This window comes from Salvelinus alpinus, chromosome 13, assembly GCF_045679555.1.
Source record: "Salvelinus alpinus chromosome 13, SLU_Salpinus.1, whole genome shotgun sequence".
Classification (NCBI taxonomy): domain Eukaryota; kingdom Metazoa; phylum Chordata; class Actinopteri; order Salmoniformes; family Salmonidae; genus Salvelinus; species Salvelinus alpinus.
The window spans coordinates 8,798,667-8,818,111 of NC_092098.1; the positions used below are offsets into that span (position 1 = coordinate 8,798,667).

Sequence of the window (19,445 nt, forward strand, 5' to 3'; positions counted from 1 at the left end):
TGATATAGAAAACTGAGGATAGATCAACAACATTGTAGTTACTCCACAATACTAACCTAACTGACAGAGTGAAAAGACATAAGCCTTTACAGATTTTTTTCTTTTTCAAAACATGCATCCTAAAGGCACTAAAGTAATACTACGAAATATATGGCAAAATCAATAAATGTTTTGCCCTGAATCCAAAGTGTTATGTTTGGGGCAAATCCAATACATCACATTACTGAGTACCACACTCCATATTTTCAAGCATAGTGGTGGCTGCATCATGTTATGGGTATGATTGTAATTGTTGGGCAGGGGAGTTTCTCAGGATAAAAAAGAAACGGAATGGAGGTAAGCACAGGCAAAATCCTAGAGGTAAACCTAAAACACAAGGCCAAATCTACACTGTAGTTGCTTACCAAGAAGACAGTGAATGTTCCTTAGTGACCGAGTTACAGTTTTGACTTAAATCTACTTGAAAGTCTATGGCAAGGATCTAAAAATTGTTGTCTAGTAATGATCAACAACCAATTTCACAGAGCTTGACATTTAAAAAAATAAAATAATGGACAAATGTTGAACAATCCAGATGTGGAAAGCTCTTAGAGACTTACCCAGAAAGACTCACAGCTGTAATTGCTGTCAAAGGTGTTTCTACAAATGGGGCCTCCTGAGTGGCGCAGCGGTCACTAAAGACCCGGTTTCGATCCCGGGCTGTGTAACAGCCGGCCGCGACCGGGACACCCATGAAGCGGCGCACAATTGGCCCAGCACCATCTGGGCTAGGGGAGGGTTTGGCTGGCCGGGATGTCCTCGTCCCATCGCGTTCTAGCGACTCCTGTGGCGGGCCGGGCACATGCATGCTGATAAGGTCGCCAGTTGTATGGTGTTTCCTCTGACACATTGGTGTGGCTGTCTTCCGGGTTAAGCGAGCAGTGTGTCAAGAAGCAGTGCGGCTTGGCGGGGTCGTGATTCGAAGGACGCATGGTTCTTGAACTTTGCCTCTCCCGAGTCCATTTGTTGACATCCCTGTCAGTGAGCATTTCTCCTTTGCCAAGATAATCCATCCACCTGACAGGTGTGGCATATCAAGAAGCTGATTAAACAGCTTATTGTCCCCAGCACAAGGGGGGGCAAAAGGCCACTAAAATGTGCAGCTTTGTCAAACAACACAGTGCCACAGATGTCTCAAGTTGAGGGAGTGTGCAATTGGCATGCTTACTGCAGGAATGTCCGCCAGAGCTGTTGCCCGATAACTGAATGTTAATTTCTCTACCATACGCAACCTCCAATGTCGTTTTGGGGAATTTGGCAGTACGTCCAACCGGCCTCACTACCACAGACCAGGTGTAACCACGCCAGACCAGGACCTCCACATCTTCACCGACGGGATTGTCTGAGACCAGCCACCCGGACAGCCCTCCCAGGCCCACCCATGGATGCGGCCCTGCCCAGTCATGTGAAATCCATAGATTAGAGCCTAATGATTTTTTTTTAATTGACTGATTTCCTTATATGAACTGTAACTCAGTAAAACTGTTGAAATGGTTGGATATTACGTTCACTCTGTCATTATGGGGTATTGTGTGTAGATAGGTGAGATTATTTTGTATTCAATTTAATCCATTTTAAAATCTTGCTTTAATTTTAATCCTGCAACTTTTTCCATTCTCTTGCTTGTGCCTGTCGTTTTTTTCCTGTTACGACCGCGGAAATGTTTGCAATGACCAGTCAAACACAAATGGACTCAATGGAATATGTTGTCTTTCCATTGCATGTCCAAGAATGCTAAATCTTCATCAGAGATTTAACGCATCGTCTCGACACTTACACCACAAGAAAGAGACGAAAAATAACTTTATTTTGATGGGGTGTAAATTTTTTGTGGAATTGGAAAAGTATTAATTTAATACAGTTAAGAGGTTTACGAATTAGATGCGCTGAAATGAAAGCAACTTCCCAAAATGAACACTCGGATTTTAGTGGTATTATGTTTTATCAGGCAAACAATGTAAAGTATGTATAGACAGGTGTAATCTGGAGCTAAACTTGTTGATTTTTAATCCGAGGGTATCCTGCTATTGACACACTTGTTGAATTATGCAACAGAACGTGACAACAACAGTAATTAATGAGGCAGTCTAGACAGCGCAGGTGAGGGCGGGTAGGCCCCCTAGACAGAGCAAGTTGTGTGGTTTCAGCCCTGTTATGTTAATGTCACATATGCAAATACACCCGGATGTGTTTATGCAAATTAGTCCAATATAATTCATATAAAATGTATATATTGTATGAGTGAAATTTGACAAATTGAATACCTATTTTCAAATCAAAATGCCTGAACTCTGTTATGTGCTATTATTCAGTCAATATCTGACCTATTCAAATAAAAGAACACGTTTGGAATATCTTCATCCATTGTCCAACTATTGCATTTATTAGAATTGTTTTTAGAACCTTTTAAACAATTTTGATGACCGTTGCTAATTTGAGTTGAGGTTGGAAACTCTCCCATCTCTCCCAACTCTCCTACACCTCATTTGGTATCCAGCAGCAGCACAACTCACAGATGAAAGCCATGTCAAGTGAAAAGCCATGGCATCAGGAAACGCCTTGCGTGTAATGACTAGTGCAGGTCATGGTAGTTGTTGATGTAATAAAAAACAGATGATAAAAAAAAGAAAGCATAGCCTATTGCCTCTAGCAATGTTTCTGTGATTTTTGCTACCCACGCCTCATTTCCTGTCCTGTCCTCTCATTATCAGACACATACAATTGTGTCAATGCCTTTCTGTACTATTGCACCCACTCACAAGAAATGGTCTGGCAAACTTAGACATATTTAGAGGTACATCTCTGTCTTGCAAAACAAATAGTACAAACTCCACTACCAACCATTTGCTATGGTCTGATGGAAGAGACAATGCTTAAAAAGTAGATATTTCAGAAAAGGTCTGTCTCTTTTCAAGGTGTTCACGGTGTAGCCTTCACTGAGAGGGAGGTTCAGACTCACTGAAATGTTCTACTGGGCTCGTAAATAAGCAAACATGCCCTTGTATGACAAGGATTTAAAGTGCAGATCCATTGTAAGACAGTCAGAGTATGCCATGTTTTCATAATTACCCAAATGTTTATGCAATTCTCACTGCAGAAATGGGGCAGGCATTGTCAGAATACATTCAACATAATTAAAAAATGTCACTGCTATTAACTGTCAAATAAAAGGCATGCTATCTTACCAGATTGCAATGATTCGGCTGCATAGAGAGAAGAAAAAAACTGTCAAATGTGGTTATCCTTCAACGCCTACTCCATCCACTCAAAACAGCCATTTTGAATACTTTCTATATACTCTATGCAGTCTCAAGAAACCATGGCTAAATGGAAACAAACAAGGTTAAATAGGATTTTAGTACAATGACTACATCCTGTTTGTGCACCAGTAGCAGAAAACCCACACTGCTCTTTCACTATTAGCAAAATGACCTCACGGTTAGCAGACGAGTCATTGTGCCAGGATCCCAAAGTAATGGTAGGTCAAAAGCAGGGGTGAAAGTATATTTCATTTCTTACCGGTATGGGACACCCAAGCGCGCCTACACAATTGTGTTAATACTACAAAAATGACAGGGTAGCATACTCTGCTGACACTGACAAACAGATCAATACAAACGATGTTGTCTGATCCATATAATCGGCCTACGAAAAGTGGAGACACAAACACAATATGACGTCCGTCTAACCTGGATGAGGAAATTATTGTCCAAAAACAAACAAAAGTGGCAGTGACCCAGTGAATATGCACAATGTTCTCCGCTGGTGCCAATAAGATAGCTTTATTGAGCGAACAGTAACCTAAGAATTTTGATAACTTAAAGACTGATTCAAGTATTTTCATTATCATCTCTTTACAGCAATAGCCATTTGCTTTCCAAGCAGTTTTTCTGCAATTTGTATTTTAAAATATTGCGATATACCTGGCTGGGTCTCTCTGCTTTTCATTGACAGTCGCAACTCAACAATCACCTATTTGGTATTTGCTGCGCTTGCTGCCAGAATTGCAGGCTCTTCCGACTGCAGGCTATGCGATGTAAAACAATTAAAAACATTTTTTAAAAGAAGTTAGTGATCTTGTGGCCAAATCAAGGTTTCTGGTGTACTGTAGTCTATAGACTCTATAGACAGGAGTAAGCTAATTAGGCTATATACATTTTGGCGATTTAATTCAATTTACTTTAGGGAAAGCTTAGCTTCCCTTAGACACGCCTATGCCTTTTACAATGTGCTATAAACACAACCAGTCGTGACGTTTATCTGATTGTCAAAAAATCACTTAACAAAAGTGCTCCTTGTGGCTACATTCGTTCACTCATTAAATCATTTCAGCAACCAAACCCCAACACTGCGCACCCTCAATTTGATGAATGGAAAGAGACATCAGTTCCAAAACACCTACATGTATTGTAATGCCATTCTGTGATTGTCATTGGGGCTCCACTTGTAGCCTGAAATGACGCGCCCACTGTTGTCCACGCGCGCCTCGGTCTCTGTCACTCATCTCCGCTTTGACAAAATGTAAGTGTTCTCCACAAACCACACCATTTGGAGCGTATACCAACTGGTTCCCAGTCGACTTTCACGTTTTTAATGCCACTGACATGCAGTAATGTTGAATAATGGTGAAATTGCCTCTAGTTTTTGCGGCATGTTGTAGCCTATTAATTGTGATAGGCTAACGTTTTGACGGGTACGGCGTTACCCCCACTATTTATTTTGCCAGTACGCCTTACCGGAACGTATCGCCTTACTTTCACCCCTGGTCAAAAGTGTACACAAATGTGAACGGACAGCCACAGCATGTGAAGCTGGGTTGTTTCAACTAAGTACACACACCAGTTATCAGCTGTCCTTTACCCATGCCTCGTTAAAAAAAAATAAAAAAAAAATCATTTTAGGTCATATTGTGCACACTGTGTGATGCGAATCATACGGTAGACACCCAGAGGAATTGATACAATACACAGTCAAGAGTACAGAAACATGTATGGATATCTACATCTACATGAAATGCAAATGTCCATAAAAGCTGCTTCGTTCATGATTTGAACCACTTTCTATGTTGCTAGTACACAAAAGGTTTGATAGTAAGTATCAGTAATAGGTGTGATGGTTTCCACTCCATTCAAACTATTTCAGCTCAGTAATTGGCAGTCAACAGGAGGAAACCATGTCATTATGTCGCTTAGTTTGTGAAGGTGTTTGGCCCTGAAATGAATGCCTGTGTTGGCTAGCTAACAACAGAGAAAGGAAGTAGCGTATTGCGAGACTGTTAGAGCCAGTGACGGCCAGAGCACAGTGCTTTAGTCTCTCACACTGAGCTGTAATTGTCAATTCTTTGACTGAAAAAACAACCCGTTGCCATGGCGTCTGGATGAATACTTTGATCAGCAAAGCTACATTTATTCCTGTCTGAAGCCAAACAGTAAATTATCATGTACAGGTAACAGCTTTATTAAAGTAACTGTTTATGTCTGACATTAATATCAAAGCCCATATGGACAGTTGATAGCACACCTCTTAATCAAGCAGAATCTCGCTTAAGACTCAATGTTTAGCAGTTCATATTTTCTTGTTTTCTGTTTGTTTCTTTTAAAAGAAGTAAACCTAAAGATGTAATTGATAAAGCTTATTTGAAGAGTATTGTCTACATATGAACTGTTGTATGTCAGTTTGTATTAGCTACATCATCCAGAGAACGCAAACAAATCCTGCATTCAACTTGTCCATGAATAATTCAAAGTTTCTCAATTTGGCTACAATATGTTCATGAACGTTGATTTAATTAACTTTCTGGTGGTCCAATATGGTGTCTCAGCTCGCTTGCCTGTCGCCCTTCTGCTTGTCAGTCTGGCTAGCTGCGACTGTATGGCTGATTTTCTCTCAATGCTTTGTGCTAACCAGTAGTTCCTATAGATGGCCTTCTTGTTATGCTATTAAAGTACTCTTGGTAAAAACCTCCTCCTGTTACCAGGAAACCTTGAAAATAACTACAGTAGTGTATAATTCATGTAAGGGTCTGAAAGCAGCCATCGTGTTTATTTGTACTGTAAAAACTCAAATTGATCTGTTTCCTTTATATCTGGCTGGCCTTTGGACAGGCATGTCTGAGCTCTAAGTATATCTGCGTCCTAAGGCCATGCAGATTAGATGCATGTATGCAGCACAGCCATGCATCATTTTGCCTGGAAAATGCAGCTGCTCAAAAAAAAGAATTTAACTAACTACCTTTTCGAAACCACCAAACCTTTTTGATAAACAAACAAACTAATAAGCATGAACTTTTACATTATTGGGGTAATTGTGTGAATATTGAACATTGTACATATTATCCTATTTCATCTTGATTTAATTGTATTGTAACGGAAGAGAACCGGAGTGTATGTGTACAGAAGAAGCAATATGCACTCTGTTGTAATCACTGATTTCAGTCTCCCAATGCATTTCTCAGACAGATTGACTAGCAAGCAGCCAGTGTCCTCAAAACTGTAATCACACATCTGAAGCACGAGGCATTGTGCTATTGACAACGAAACACCAGTTTCTCTCTTGGAGAGGGTCCCATGAAAACCAAACCGATGAAACACTGTGGGCATAAAAGCGTTACCTTTGTGAAAGGCTGAAGAGGTCAAAGGTGATGTTCCAGTTGCTGGCCAGAGGTCAGGACAAGGTTTGACGGACAAGGTTGGAGTGATGTGGGCACAGATAGTACAACATGACAGGAAGCAGAAATGAACGTACAAGTAAATAGAATAGGGAAGAGGAAGTGAAATGTCAGTGCAGTACAGTGAAGTAAACATGATTAGAGGGCAGGGAGATGGCTTGAGCAGGTGGTTGAGGGAGAAAAGAAAACCAACAGACCCCATACCTTGGCGGTTTGACTTCATGTGCGCCAGACCTTGAGGGAAAGAACAGAAAAAGGAATAGGGAAAAACAGGAAGGTCATAAAAACGCCCGGGAAGAAACAAAAGCATTGTCACAACGTTGGACTGCAGTTTGTGACAGACATCCTGGGATAGGTACGGATGTCAGAGTTCAAATCAAACTAAAACGGAGGAGGGAATTAAAGAAATAAAAGACAAACACTGTTTGAGGGGGGAGAGCGGGATAAGAAAAAAACCATCTCAATTGGTGCAACCCTCGAAGGTAGTTGCTCACACAGATGTTTTTTTTCCTAATGGAACACACACTCTTACGCAGACAGCTTTCTCAGATTAGAATAGGGGTTTGGTCACTTTTCCAAATTCACATCTCGTTCATATGAAGTTCCCCAACGTTCTCCAGTGTAAACTGCATACAGATCAAAATGAATACCGCAAATATATACCTCGAACACTGCATGCAACAGGGACACAAACCAGTCCCTTCAATAGGATAAAGCACGTGAGGACTGTATCCTTAACTAGATTCAGCGTTACAACATAAGCAGGCCCAGGGCAAGGGAGGGCCATAACAATCAATAACCCAGGGTGTGAGAGGCATAATGTGACAGCTTTACTGCAGTCATAGTGCTGCAGTTGTTGGCAAGGGAAGAATACATCATATGCAAAACACATTCATAAAATACAATGTAACTCAATTAACAGGAGCTCAGTAAACTGGAACACTCCGATTCTGTGGACATCACAAAATCAATTGTAAACAAATAAGCCAAGGGCCTTGTGGCTTGCCGCATGAATGTGGGCATTTAGTAATTAAAATGGACCTGTATTGTGTTAGACAAGAAATGTGGCTGATTTGAACAAGGCTTTAATTGACCAAAGATAACATTTTGTATCACACAATTACACCATCATCTGCATGACCCACAGCAGGAAATTGAGTGAATTGTTAATTAAAACAACTCGAAAAATGACCCGGTAGAATATTTTAAGGGATTGCTTGCATTCATTCTCTGACAGTTATCCTTTTCGTTGAGCTCAGTCTCAACACCTTCATGGTGTTGCACAATGCTTCTTTCATTGGAGATTTATTTTTCTTACAAAGAATATATAATTTATGACATTTTAACACTTTTAGAGATCAAAATGGTACCTCAGCGATGTTTCTCTCCCTGGCATTTTGGCAGTTTTTGCGATTTATAATATATCTTTTTTTTTCAGCTCAACAAAGCTCATGCATGCATTGTCATTTCCTGTACAGATTTATCAAAACAAATTGCATTTCTAAAACATTTAGATAAAAGAAAAACTGTGAACCCAATTGGATTAAATAAAACACAACCTTTATATGTGAAGGACATTTCCACCGGTAATGGACAGACATTAAATCACTCCAACACTTAGTAAATAAACATGTGTTTGACAGAGACAACCGCACTTTTCAAAAGAGAACGGTTCTCTTTGTGAGAACTGTTGGAGGAAATTGGCCAATTTCACTGAGGAATGAGAGGTTATCGATCATCTAATCAGAAACCGCCAGAGAGCTTTAAGACCACGCACCAGGTAACACTGAATAAGCTGTACACATGTACCATTATATACATACGCATTCATTGACCTTTCGCGGGGTACGAAGAAATGAGGTCAACACAATACCCTTAGGCTGGAGGACGGCACTTATACCAGAGAGCTGAGCAGAGCCAGACAGCATCAAAGACACAAGAGGTTTGTCATCGCTGATATATTTTGTTTTTTTAATGAGATAAACATCGCCAGATATATTTTTTTCCTTTTGAAGTGCCAAGCCTCACCGTGGTGGATGTGTCTTGTGCATTGAAATACAGGGCTGCCCAATTTGTGTTGGCATAGCAACAGGCTCTCGTGTCGTCCCCCCCCCAAGTATGACGTTGATCATGCTCCCCTTTTCTCCATTCCTCCCCGTTTTCCTTGGGATGGTGTCTGTTTCTTTGTCAAGGTAAATTATTTCACCTAAATTTCAGACATTGTTGTAATTACAATTGATCTTATGAAAACAACATCAACTGGTTGTTAGTGGTTCTGAAATTGTGGGGAAATATTTATGAAAGCCCATTTTTATTGCTTTCAACCTTCCCTCGTCACAATGCAATAGAAGACTAATGCCTGTCCATGAATACTTTTACAGTAAATCTGTGAAACAATAAAATGACCGCTAATTGCTAATCTGTTTTACCGCTGGCTATGCTCCATAAAATGAAAAATCAAAACTATGGCAAACAAGCTATTAATGTCACAAAACATACTTAAAAGGTGTTCTCTGCAGTTAAGTAGATTTTCTCGTGGGTTTTCAGGAATAATGCAACAAGTAGCTTTTTTTTCAACGAGCCTTCAATCATTTTCAATTCCTCTCAACTTTTCCTCCATTACTACTATATCCAGGGCTGTTTGCAGGTGAAAATGTTGCACAGAGAAACTTTACACGTGAAAAATGATCTGTGAAACACGTTGCTGTTGTCTTGTTTGTTCATTTCTTACCCATATTCTTTTTTGAACAGTGCCAATGCAGAACGCTTCATTTCATCAATGATTAACAACATCGAAGATCAACATTCATTTGTACACCTCAGCTTTGCCCCAAAACACAATAGCACTAAAATCACATATTGTCAACAACATCATTTTCAGAAGTACACGAGTGGACTATAAAATTACCATCTGTGAAATGACCTCTTAAGCCTTTACATTTACTGCATGAGAATATTCGGAAGAAAAATAAAAAATGCTTAAAGGGTTAGGATTTAGCTTTTGCTGAGTTTGTTTTTCCATGAAGTTGCAGTGCTTTGAAGGAGAGTATTCTTATGAGAGGATTAAGCCAAGGTCAGTGGTGCTTAGAGCTCCCTGGCCATCAGCAGCAGCAGTAGCAGCTGTGCCCTGTCCTCTCGTTTGAAGATGTGTGCTGAGGTTCCACATGCTCCCTCTGTATTCTCACAGGGTCAGGGTCACCAAAGGTGGGTCATTCGCACCATTACAATATCAACTATTCACACTACCGTATCACACCGTAACCAAGTAACAAGGAACAAAATAAGGGGGGGGGGGGACCAACCATGTAATTGAAGTAATTCTCTGTTATTTGAAGCTAGAATCTTGTCGTTTGTAGATGGTAGTTTGCATAGTTCTATAGTGCAACACATTAACACACACACACTTAATACACAGAGGAAGCAGAGGTGTATCTTTTGTTTGTGTGTACTACTGTATGTGAAGGATTATCTGCTGGTGTTCTACACTCATGCGTGGATGCAGGTGTTGGGAATCTTCTCTTATCTCTCTCTCTCTCACAGACCCAGTTTTGCGCACAACACATCAGAGAATCCTGAACTCCACGTCTCCTGGCCTGAAAAGCATGCCCCACCTTGGTCCCCCCTCCATCCAGGTAACCTAGGCTCAGTGACAGACAGACAGACAGACAAGACAGACCAGACAGACCAGACAGACCAGACAGACAGACCAGACAGACCAGACAGACAGACTCCTGGAGACACTGAAGTTCCAACGACTTATGGTCCAGATGTCTTCATCACTAACCTCCAGTTGCTTAGGAGTTCTCTTTTTGAGACACGCTGTCTGTACCTGAGCCCTCAGAGCAGCTAAAAATATAGCACTGAGGTTACTAGTTTTAAGTGGGTTTTTGTTCATATTTTGTACCGGCAGCCATCTAGGTCCATTGATATAGCGACTACAAATCGGTGCTGCTAGATGTCACATTGCATTGCTCCTGGGACAAAGAATAAAGAGAACTAACTAGTCAAGTGTCCTCTTTTGTTTTCATGCATTGTGCATCGGGGACGGTACACGCAGGCTCCATGTCAAAGCTTTAATCCAATAAAGACTCTAATGCTCTCTCTTTGCAGCATGTCATTTAATAACGCTCGCCTTTTGCTGTGAGCGTGGCCATAACTCCCCTTGTGATGAGCAAGGATGCTAAGAGTGATTAAAGGCAGGGGTTGAAAGCAGACCCTTCTGAACTGAAGCCTTCCACTCATCATCATCATCATCATCCCATGTGGGGCCTGGATCTAACCCTCCACATTACAACCGGCCCCTGCTTACGAGTCAACAACCAGTCCCGCTCTATTAGATACTGACAGTACAGTGTTCCACAAGAACACACAGCACACAACGAATGATCTGTACGATTTAGTCAGGACAACGGTTTGGAATAGAATACCGCTGAATGAGAACATTTGTATTCAAGCGCATTAAACGTTCTCAGCTACTGTACGGTAGTGCACAGTGCCGACTGTCAATACTCAGTGCAAAATATGTGGATATGCTGTAAAAATGTTACTGAAAAGAAAGCCTTCCTTCCTACTGTGCAGTCACTTACACTATACAAGTGTACAGAGCAGCAATGTTAAATAGCAGGTGTTGGTAGGCTGTTCCGGTGAGCAGCAGCAGTGATTTATAACATGCAGAACCCCAGCACACCCATAGCTGGACCCCTGAGCCTGTTGACTTCTCTGGTACCACCACCAGAGCTCCTCCTAACAGGCCTGATGGATGTCTCTCACTGCTGCACCACCCAGCCGGCTTAACTCACTGGGCTTCCCCACATCCACGTTCAATCTTCATTTACACTGCGTGCTTTATTGAAGAGCGATTCTATTTGTTTTATTGTGATGTGGTTAAACGGAGTGTGAGTGATTACATTATGAGAGACAAATGGGTGTTTTCCTTCAGACAGGGACAAGTAATGCTCTGGGAAATATTTCATTCTTCGAGCAAACAATTCCATTAGTGCGTAATCACAGTGCCAATCTTTTGACAGTGTGATATACTGCCCTGATGTCAATGGCTTGGTAATCAACCATCTTAATAGCTGGGTTATTGTAGATGGTAGCTAGAGTTAGCACAGAGCGCCGCATTGATCACTGAGATGGCATCCCTACTCTGTGTCTGTGTGAGTCTCACAGAGGAAATCACAGTGTCAACAAAGCAACGCAGACTCAATTTCATATAATTAACTGTTGTGTTAAAGATAACTGTTTGCTCTTCACTCGTTAATGGACATCAAAGTCAGTCAGGGCAAAGTCGGAGCTGATTACTGGCCACATTCATTTCCCCCCCAGTTATGTGCAACCTTCCCGCCACCTTCATTCCTACACAAAAGGTACACCTTTGTAAATGGAGTATTCATCTACGAGGACAATATGTACACGTCTGTTCAATTTAGGAATCAGAACAGCAGTCCAAACCACCCAAAATAAGCACTGTAGTTTGTTCACTCCATAGACTAAATTCAGTTTTATTGTAAAGCAAAAAAAACAAGCAAAAAACTAAAATGGGTCATACCTTCCTCTGCTTTCCGGATAGCTGTATGGAAGTAGAGAAGACAGAGAATCATTAGTATTGGTGACTGAAGAATATTGAACATCTAGAAATGAAGAAAGATCAGCACCAAACAGTTAATGCTAATCTCCTGGGCCTAATTACAACTTATTCAGTAGCCTCTCTAATTAAAACTTATTCAGTAGCCTCTCTAATTAAAACTTATTCAGTAGCCTCTCTAATTAAAACACACACAGTAAACTCTCTAATTACAACACATACAGTAGCCTCTCTAATTACAACACATATGGTAGACCTCTCTAATTACAACACATACAGTAGGCCTCTCATTACAACACATACAGTAGACCTCTCTAATTACAAAACATACACAATAGTCCTCTCTAATTACAAAACATACACAGTAGACATATTTATTTACAACACATACACAGTAGGCCTCTCATTACAACACATACAGTAGGCCTCTCATTACAACACATACAGTAGACCTCTATTTACAACATATACAGTAGCCTCTCATTACAACACATACAGTCGGCCTCTCTAATTACAAAACATACACAGTAGACATATTTAATTACAACACATGCAGTAGTCTCTCTAACTACAACACATACAGTAGCCTCTCTAATTACAACACACACAGTTGGCCTCTCTAATTACAACACATGCAGTAGTCTCTCTAAAAACAACACACACAGTAGGCCTCTAATTGCAACACACACAGTAGGCCTGTCATTTCAACACATACAGTAGCCTCTCTAATTACAACACATACAGTAGGTCTCTCTAATTAAAACATATACAATAGGCCTCTCTAATTACAACATATACAGTAGGCCTCTCATTACAACACATACAGTAGGAATCTATAATTACAACATAAATAGTAGGCCTCTAATTACATACAGTAGACCTCTCTAATTACAACACATACAGTAAGCCTCTCTAATTACAGCACATACAGTAGGCCTCTCTAATTACAACACATACAGTAAGCCTCTCTAATTACAACACACACAGTAGGCCTCTCTAATTACAACACACACAGTAGGCCTATCTATGTACAACACATACAGTAGCCTCTCTAATTACAACACATACAGCAGCCTCTAATTACAACACATACAGTAAGCCTCTCTAATTACAACACATACAGTAGCCTCTCTAATTACAACACATACAGTAGCCTCTAATTACTACACATACAGTAGCCTCTCTAATTACAACACACACAGTAGGCCTCTCTAATTACAACAAATACGGTAGGCCTCTGTAATTAAAACACATACACAGTAGGCCTTTGTAATTACCCCACATACATTAGGTCTCTCTAATTAAAACACACAGTAGGCCTCTAATTACTACACATACAGTAGCCCTCGCATTACAACACATACAGTAGGCCTCTCATTACAACACATACAGTAGACCTCTCTAATTACAACACACACAGTAGACCTCTCTAATTACAACACATACAGTAGGCCTCTCTAATTACAACACATACAGTAGACCTCTCTAATTACAACACACACAGTAGACCTCTCTAATTACTACACATACAGTAGGCCTCTCTAATTACAACACATACAGTAGACCTCTCTAATTACTACACATACAGTAGCCTCTCTAATTACAACACATACAGTAGGCCTCTCTAATTACAACACATACAGTAGGTCTCTCTAATTACAGCACATACAGTAGGCCTCTAATTACAGCACATACAGTAGGCCTCTAATTACAACACATACAGTAAGCCTCTCTAATTACAACACACACAGTAGGCCTTTCTATTTACAACACATACAGTAGCCCTCGCAATACAACCCATACAGTAGCCTCTCTAATTACAACACATACAGTAGGCCTCTCTAATTACAGCACATACAGTAGGTCTCTCTAATTACAGCACATACAGTAGGCCTCTCTAATTACAGCACATACAGTAGGCCTCTAATTACAACACATACAGTAAGCCTCTCTAATTACAACACACACAGTAGGCCTTTCTATTTACAACACATACAGTAGCCCTCGCAATACAACCCATACAGTAGGCCTCTCTAATTACAACACACACAGTAGGCCTCTCTAATTACAACACACACACAGTAGGCCTCTCTAATTACAACATACACAGTAGGCCTCTCATTACAACACATACAGTAGGCCTCTCTAATTACAACACATACAGTAGCCTCTCTAATTACAACACATACAGCAGCCTCTCTAATTACAACAGCTATAGTAGGCCTCTCTAAATACAACACATACAGTAGGCCTCTCATTACAACACATACAGTAGGCCTCTAATTACAACACATACAGTAGCCTCTCTAATTACAACCCATACAGTAGGCCTCTCTAATTACAACACATACAGTAGCCTCTCATTACAACACATACAGTAGGCCTCTATAATTACAACCTAAATAGTATGCCTCTAATTACAACACATACAGTAGGCTTCTCTAATTACAACCCATACAGTAGCCTCTCTAATTAAAACACACACAGTAGGTCTCTCTAATTACAGCACATACAGTAGGCCTCTCTAATTACAGCACATACAGTAGGCCTCTAATTACAACACATACAGTAAGCCTCTCTAATTACAACACACACATTAGACCTTTCTATTTACAACACATACAGTAGCCCTCGCAATACAACCCATACAGTAGGCCTCTCTAATTACAACACACACAGTAGGCCTCTCTAATTACAACACACACACAGTAGGCCTCTCTAATTACAACATACACAGTAGGCCTCTCATTACAACACATACAGTAGGCCTCTCTAATTACAACACATACAGTAGCCTCTCTAATTACAACACATACAGCAGCCTCTCTAATTACAACAGCTATAGTAGGCCTCTCTAAATACAACACATACAGTAGGCCTCTCATTACAACACATACAGTAGGCCTCTCTAATTACAACACATACAGTAGCCCTCGCATTACAACACATACAGTAGGCCTCTCTAATTACAACACACGGTAGACCTCTCTCATTACAACACATACAGTAGCCCTCGCATTACAACATATACAGTAGCCTCTCTAATTACAACACATACAGTAGGCCTCTCTAATTACAACACATATGGTAGACCTCTCAAATTACAACACATACAGTAGCCCTCGCATTACAACACATACAGTAGGCCTCTCTAATTACAACACATAGAGTAGCCCTCGCATTACAACACATACAGTAGGCCTCTCTAATTACAACACATACAGTAGCCCTCGCATTACAACAAACACAGTAGGCCTCTCTCATTACAACACATACAGTAGCCTCTCTAATTACAACACATACAGCAGCCTCTCTAATTACAACAGCTATAGTAGGCCTCTCTAATTACAACACATACAGTAGGCCTCTCTCATTACAACACATACAGTAGACCTCTCTAATTACAACATATACAGTAGGCCTCTCTAATTACAACACATACAGTAGGCCTCTCTAATTACAACACATACAGTAGGCCTCTCTAATTACAACACATACGGTAGGCTTCTCTAATTACAACACATACAGTAGCCTCTAATTACAACACATACAGTAGGCCTCTCTAATTACAACACATACAGTAGGCCTCTCTAATTACAACACATACAGTAGCCTCTCTAATTACAACACATACAGCAGCCTCTCTAATTACAACAGCTATAGTAGGCCTCTCTAAATACAACACATACAGTAGCCTCTCTAATTACAACCTAAATAGTATGCCTCTAATTACAACACATACAGTAGGCTTCTCTAATTACAACCCATACAGTAGCCTCTCTAATTACAACACATACACATGAGGCCTCTGTAATTAAAACACATACACAGTAGGCCTTTGTAATTACCCCACATACACAGTAGCCTCTCATTACAACACACACAGTTGGCCTCTCTAATTACAACAGATATAGTAGGCCTCTCTAAATACAACACATACAGTAGGCCTCTCTAATTACAACACATACACAGTAGGCCTCTCTAATTACAACACACACAGTAGGCCTCTTTAATTACAACACACACAGTAGCCTCTCATTACAACACACACAGTTGGCCTCTCTAATTACAACAGATATAGTAGGCCTCTCTAAATACAACACATACAGTAGCCCTCGCATTACAACACATACAGTAGGCCTCTCTAATTACAACACACGGTAGACCTCTCTAATTACAACACATACAGTAGCCCTCGCATTACAACACATACAGTAGGCCTCTCTAATTACAACACACGGTAGACCTCTCTAATTACAACACATACAGTAGGCCTCTCTAATTACAACACATACAGTAGGCCTCTCTAATTACAACACATACAGTAGGCCTCTCTAATTACAACACATACAGTAGGCCTCTCTAATTACAACACATACAGTAGGCCTCTCTAATTACAACACACGGTAGACCTCTCTAATTACAACACATACAGTAGCCCTCGCATTACAACACATACAGTAGGCCTCTCTAATTACAACACATACAGTAGCCCTCGCATTACAACACATACAGTAGACCTCTCTAATAACAACACATACAGTAGCCCTCGCATTACAACACATACAGTAGGCCTCTCTCATTACAACACATACAGTAGCCTCTCTAATTACAACACATACAGCAGCCTCTCTAATTACAACAGCTATAGTAGGCCTCTCTAATTACAACACATACAGTAGGCCTCTCTCATTACAACACATACAGTAGGCCTCTCTCATTACAACACATACAGTAGGCCTCTCTAATTACAACACATACAGTAGGCCTCTCTAATTACAACACATACAGTAGGCCTCTCTAATTACAACACATACAGTAGCCCTCGCAATACAACCCATACAGTAGCCTCTCTAATTAAAACATATACAGTAGCCTCCCATTACAACACATACAGTAGGCCTCTCTAATTACAACACACACACAGTAGGCCTCTAATTTCAACACACACACAGTAGGCCTCTCATTACAACACATACAGTAGACCTCTCTAATTACAACACATACAGTAGACCTCTCTAATTACAGCACATACAGTAGGCCTCTCTAATTACAGCACATACAGTAAGCCTCTCTAATTACAACACATACAGTAAGCCTCTAATTACAACACACACAGTAGGCCTCTCTAATTACAACACATACAGTAGACCTCTCTAATTACAGCAGAAATAGTAGGCTTCGCATTACAACACACACAATAGGCCTCTCATTACAACACATACAGTAGGCCTCTCTAAATACAACACTTACAGTAGGCCTCTAATTACAACACACACAGTATGCCTCTAATTACAACACACACAGTAGGCCTCTAATTACAACAGAAATAGTAGGCCTCTCTAATTACAACACACACAGTAGGCCTCTCTAATTACAACACATACAGTAAGCCTCTCTAATTACAACAGAAATAGTAGGCCTCTCTAATTACAACACACACAGTAGGCCTCTCTAATTACAACACACACAGTAGGCCTGTCTAATTATAACTGAAATAGTAGATCTCTCTAATTACAACATACAGTAGACCTCTCTAATTACAACACACACAGTGGGCCTGTCTAATTATAACAGAAATAGTAGATCTCTCTAATTACAACATACAGTAGGCCTCTCTAATTACAACACATACAGTAGGCCTCTCTAATTACAACACACACAGTAGGCCTCTAATTACAACACACACAGTAGGCCTCTCTAATTACAACACACACAGTAGGCCTCTCTAATTACAACACACACAGTAGGCCTCTCTAATTACAACACATACAGTAGCCCTCGCATTACAACACATACAGTAGCCTCTCTAATTAAAACATACAGTAGCCTCCCATTACAACACACACAGTAGGCCTCACTAATTACTACATATACAGTAGCCTCTCATTACAACACACACAGTAGGCCTCTAATTACAACACACACAGTAGGCCTCTAATTACAACACATACAGTAGGCCTCTCTAATTACAACAGAAATAGTAGGCCTCTAATTACAACACACACAGTAGGCCTCTCTAATTACAACACACACAGTAGGCCTCTCTAATTACAACACACACAGTAGGCCTCTTTAATTACAACACACACAGTAGGCCTCTCATTACAACACATACAGTAGGCCTCTCTAATTACAACACATACAGTAGGCTTCTCTAATTACAACACATACAGTAGGCCTCTCTATGTACAACACACACAGTATGCCTCAAATTACAACACACAGTAGGCCTCTAATTACAACATATACAGTAGCCTTTCATTACAACACACACAGTGGGCCTCTCTAATTATAACAGAAATAGTAGACCTCTCTAATTACAACACACACAGTAGGCCTCTAATTACAACACATACAGTAGCACTCGCATTACAACAAATACAGTAGACCTCTCTAATTACAACACATACAGTAGGCTTCTCTAATTACAACACATACAGTAGCCCTCGCAATACAACCCATACAGTAGCCTCTCTAATTAAAACATATACAGTAGCCTCTCTAATTAAAACATATACAGTAGCCTCCCATTACAACACATACAGTAGGCCTCTCTAATTACAACACACACACAGTAGGCCTCTCTAATTTCAACACACACACAGTAGGCCTCTCATTACAACACATACAGTAGACCTCTCTAATTACAACACATACAGTAGACCTCTCTAATTACAGCACATACAGTAGGCCTCTCTAATTACAGCACATACAGTAAGCCTCTCTAATTACAACACATACAGTAAGCCTCTAATTACAACACACACAGTAGGCCTCTCTAATTACAACACATACAGTAGACCTCTCTAATTACAGCAGAAATAGTAGGCTTCGCATTACAACACACACAATAGGCCTCTCATTACAACACATACAGTAGGCCTCTCTAAATACAACACTTACAGTAGGCCTCTAATTACAACACACACAGTATGCCTCTAATTACAACACACACAGTAGGCCTCTAATTAAAACAGAAATAGTAGGCCTCTCTAATTACAACACACACAGTAGGCCTCTCTAATTACAACACACACAGTGGGCCTGTCTAATTATAACTGAAATAGTAGATCTCTCTAATTACAACATACAGTAGGCCTCTCTAATTACAACACATACAGTAGGCCTCTCTAATTACAACACACACAG

At 40.4% G+C, this 19,445-nt stretch overlaps 1 protein-coding gene across 5 annotated transcripts in view; it reads right to left on the reverse strand.

Moving 5' to 3' along the window:
• The window catches only part of LOC139536951 (neurexin-2-like), a 322,196-nt gene that overhangs the window by 212,066 nt on the left and 90,685 nt on the right, over positions 1–19,445 (reverse strand). For 3 of the 5 annotated variants that reach the window (XM_071337711.1, XM_071337714.1, XM_071337710.1), the window contains exons 3-5: positions 12,258–12,278; positions 6,911–6,940; positions 3,225–3,242 (exon numbers count right to left, since the gene is read on the reverse strand). In XM_071337711.1, coding sequence (XP_071193812.1) covers positions 3,225–3,242; positions 6,911–6,940; positions 12,258–12,278 — 69 coding nt within the window. The remainder of the gene's footprint in view (positions 1–3,224; positions 3,243–6,910; positions 6,941–12,257; positions 12,279–19,445) is intronic. The other 2 variants (XM_071337712.1, XM_071337713.1) reach the window with 2 other exon arrangements.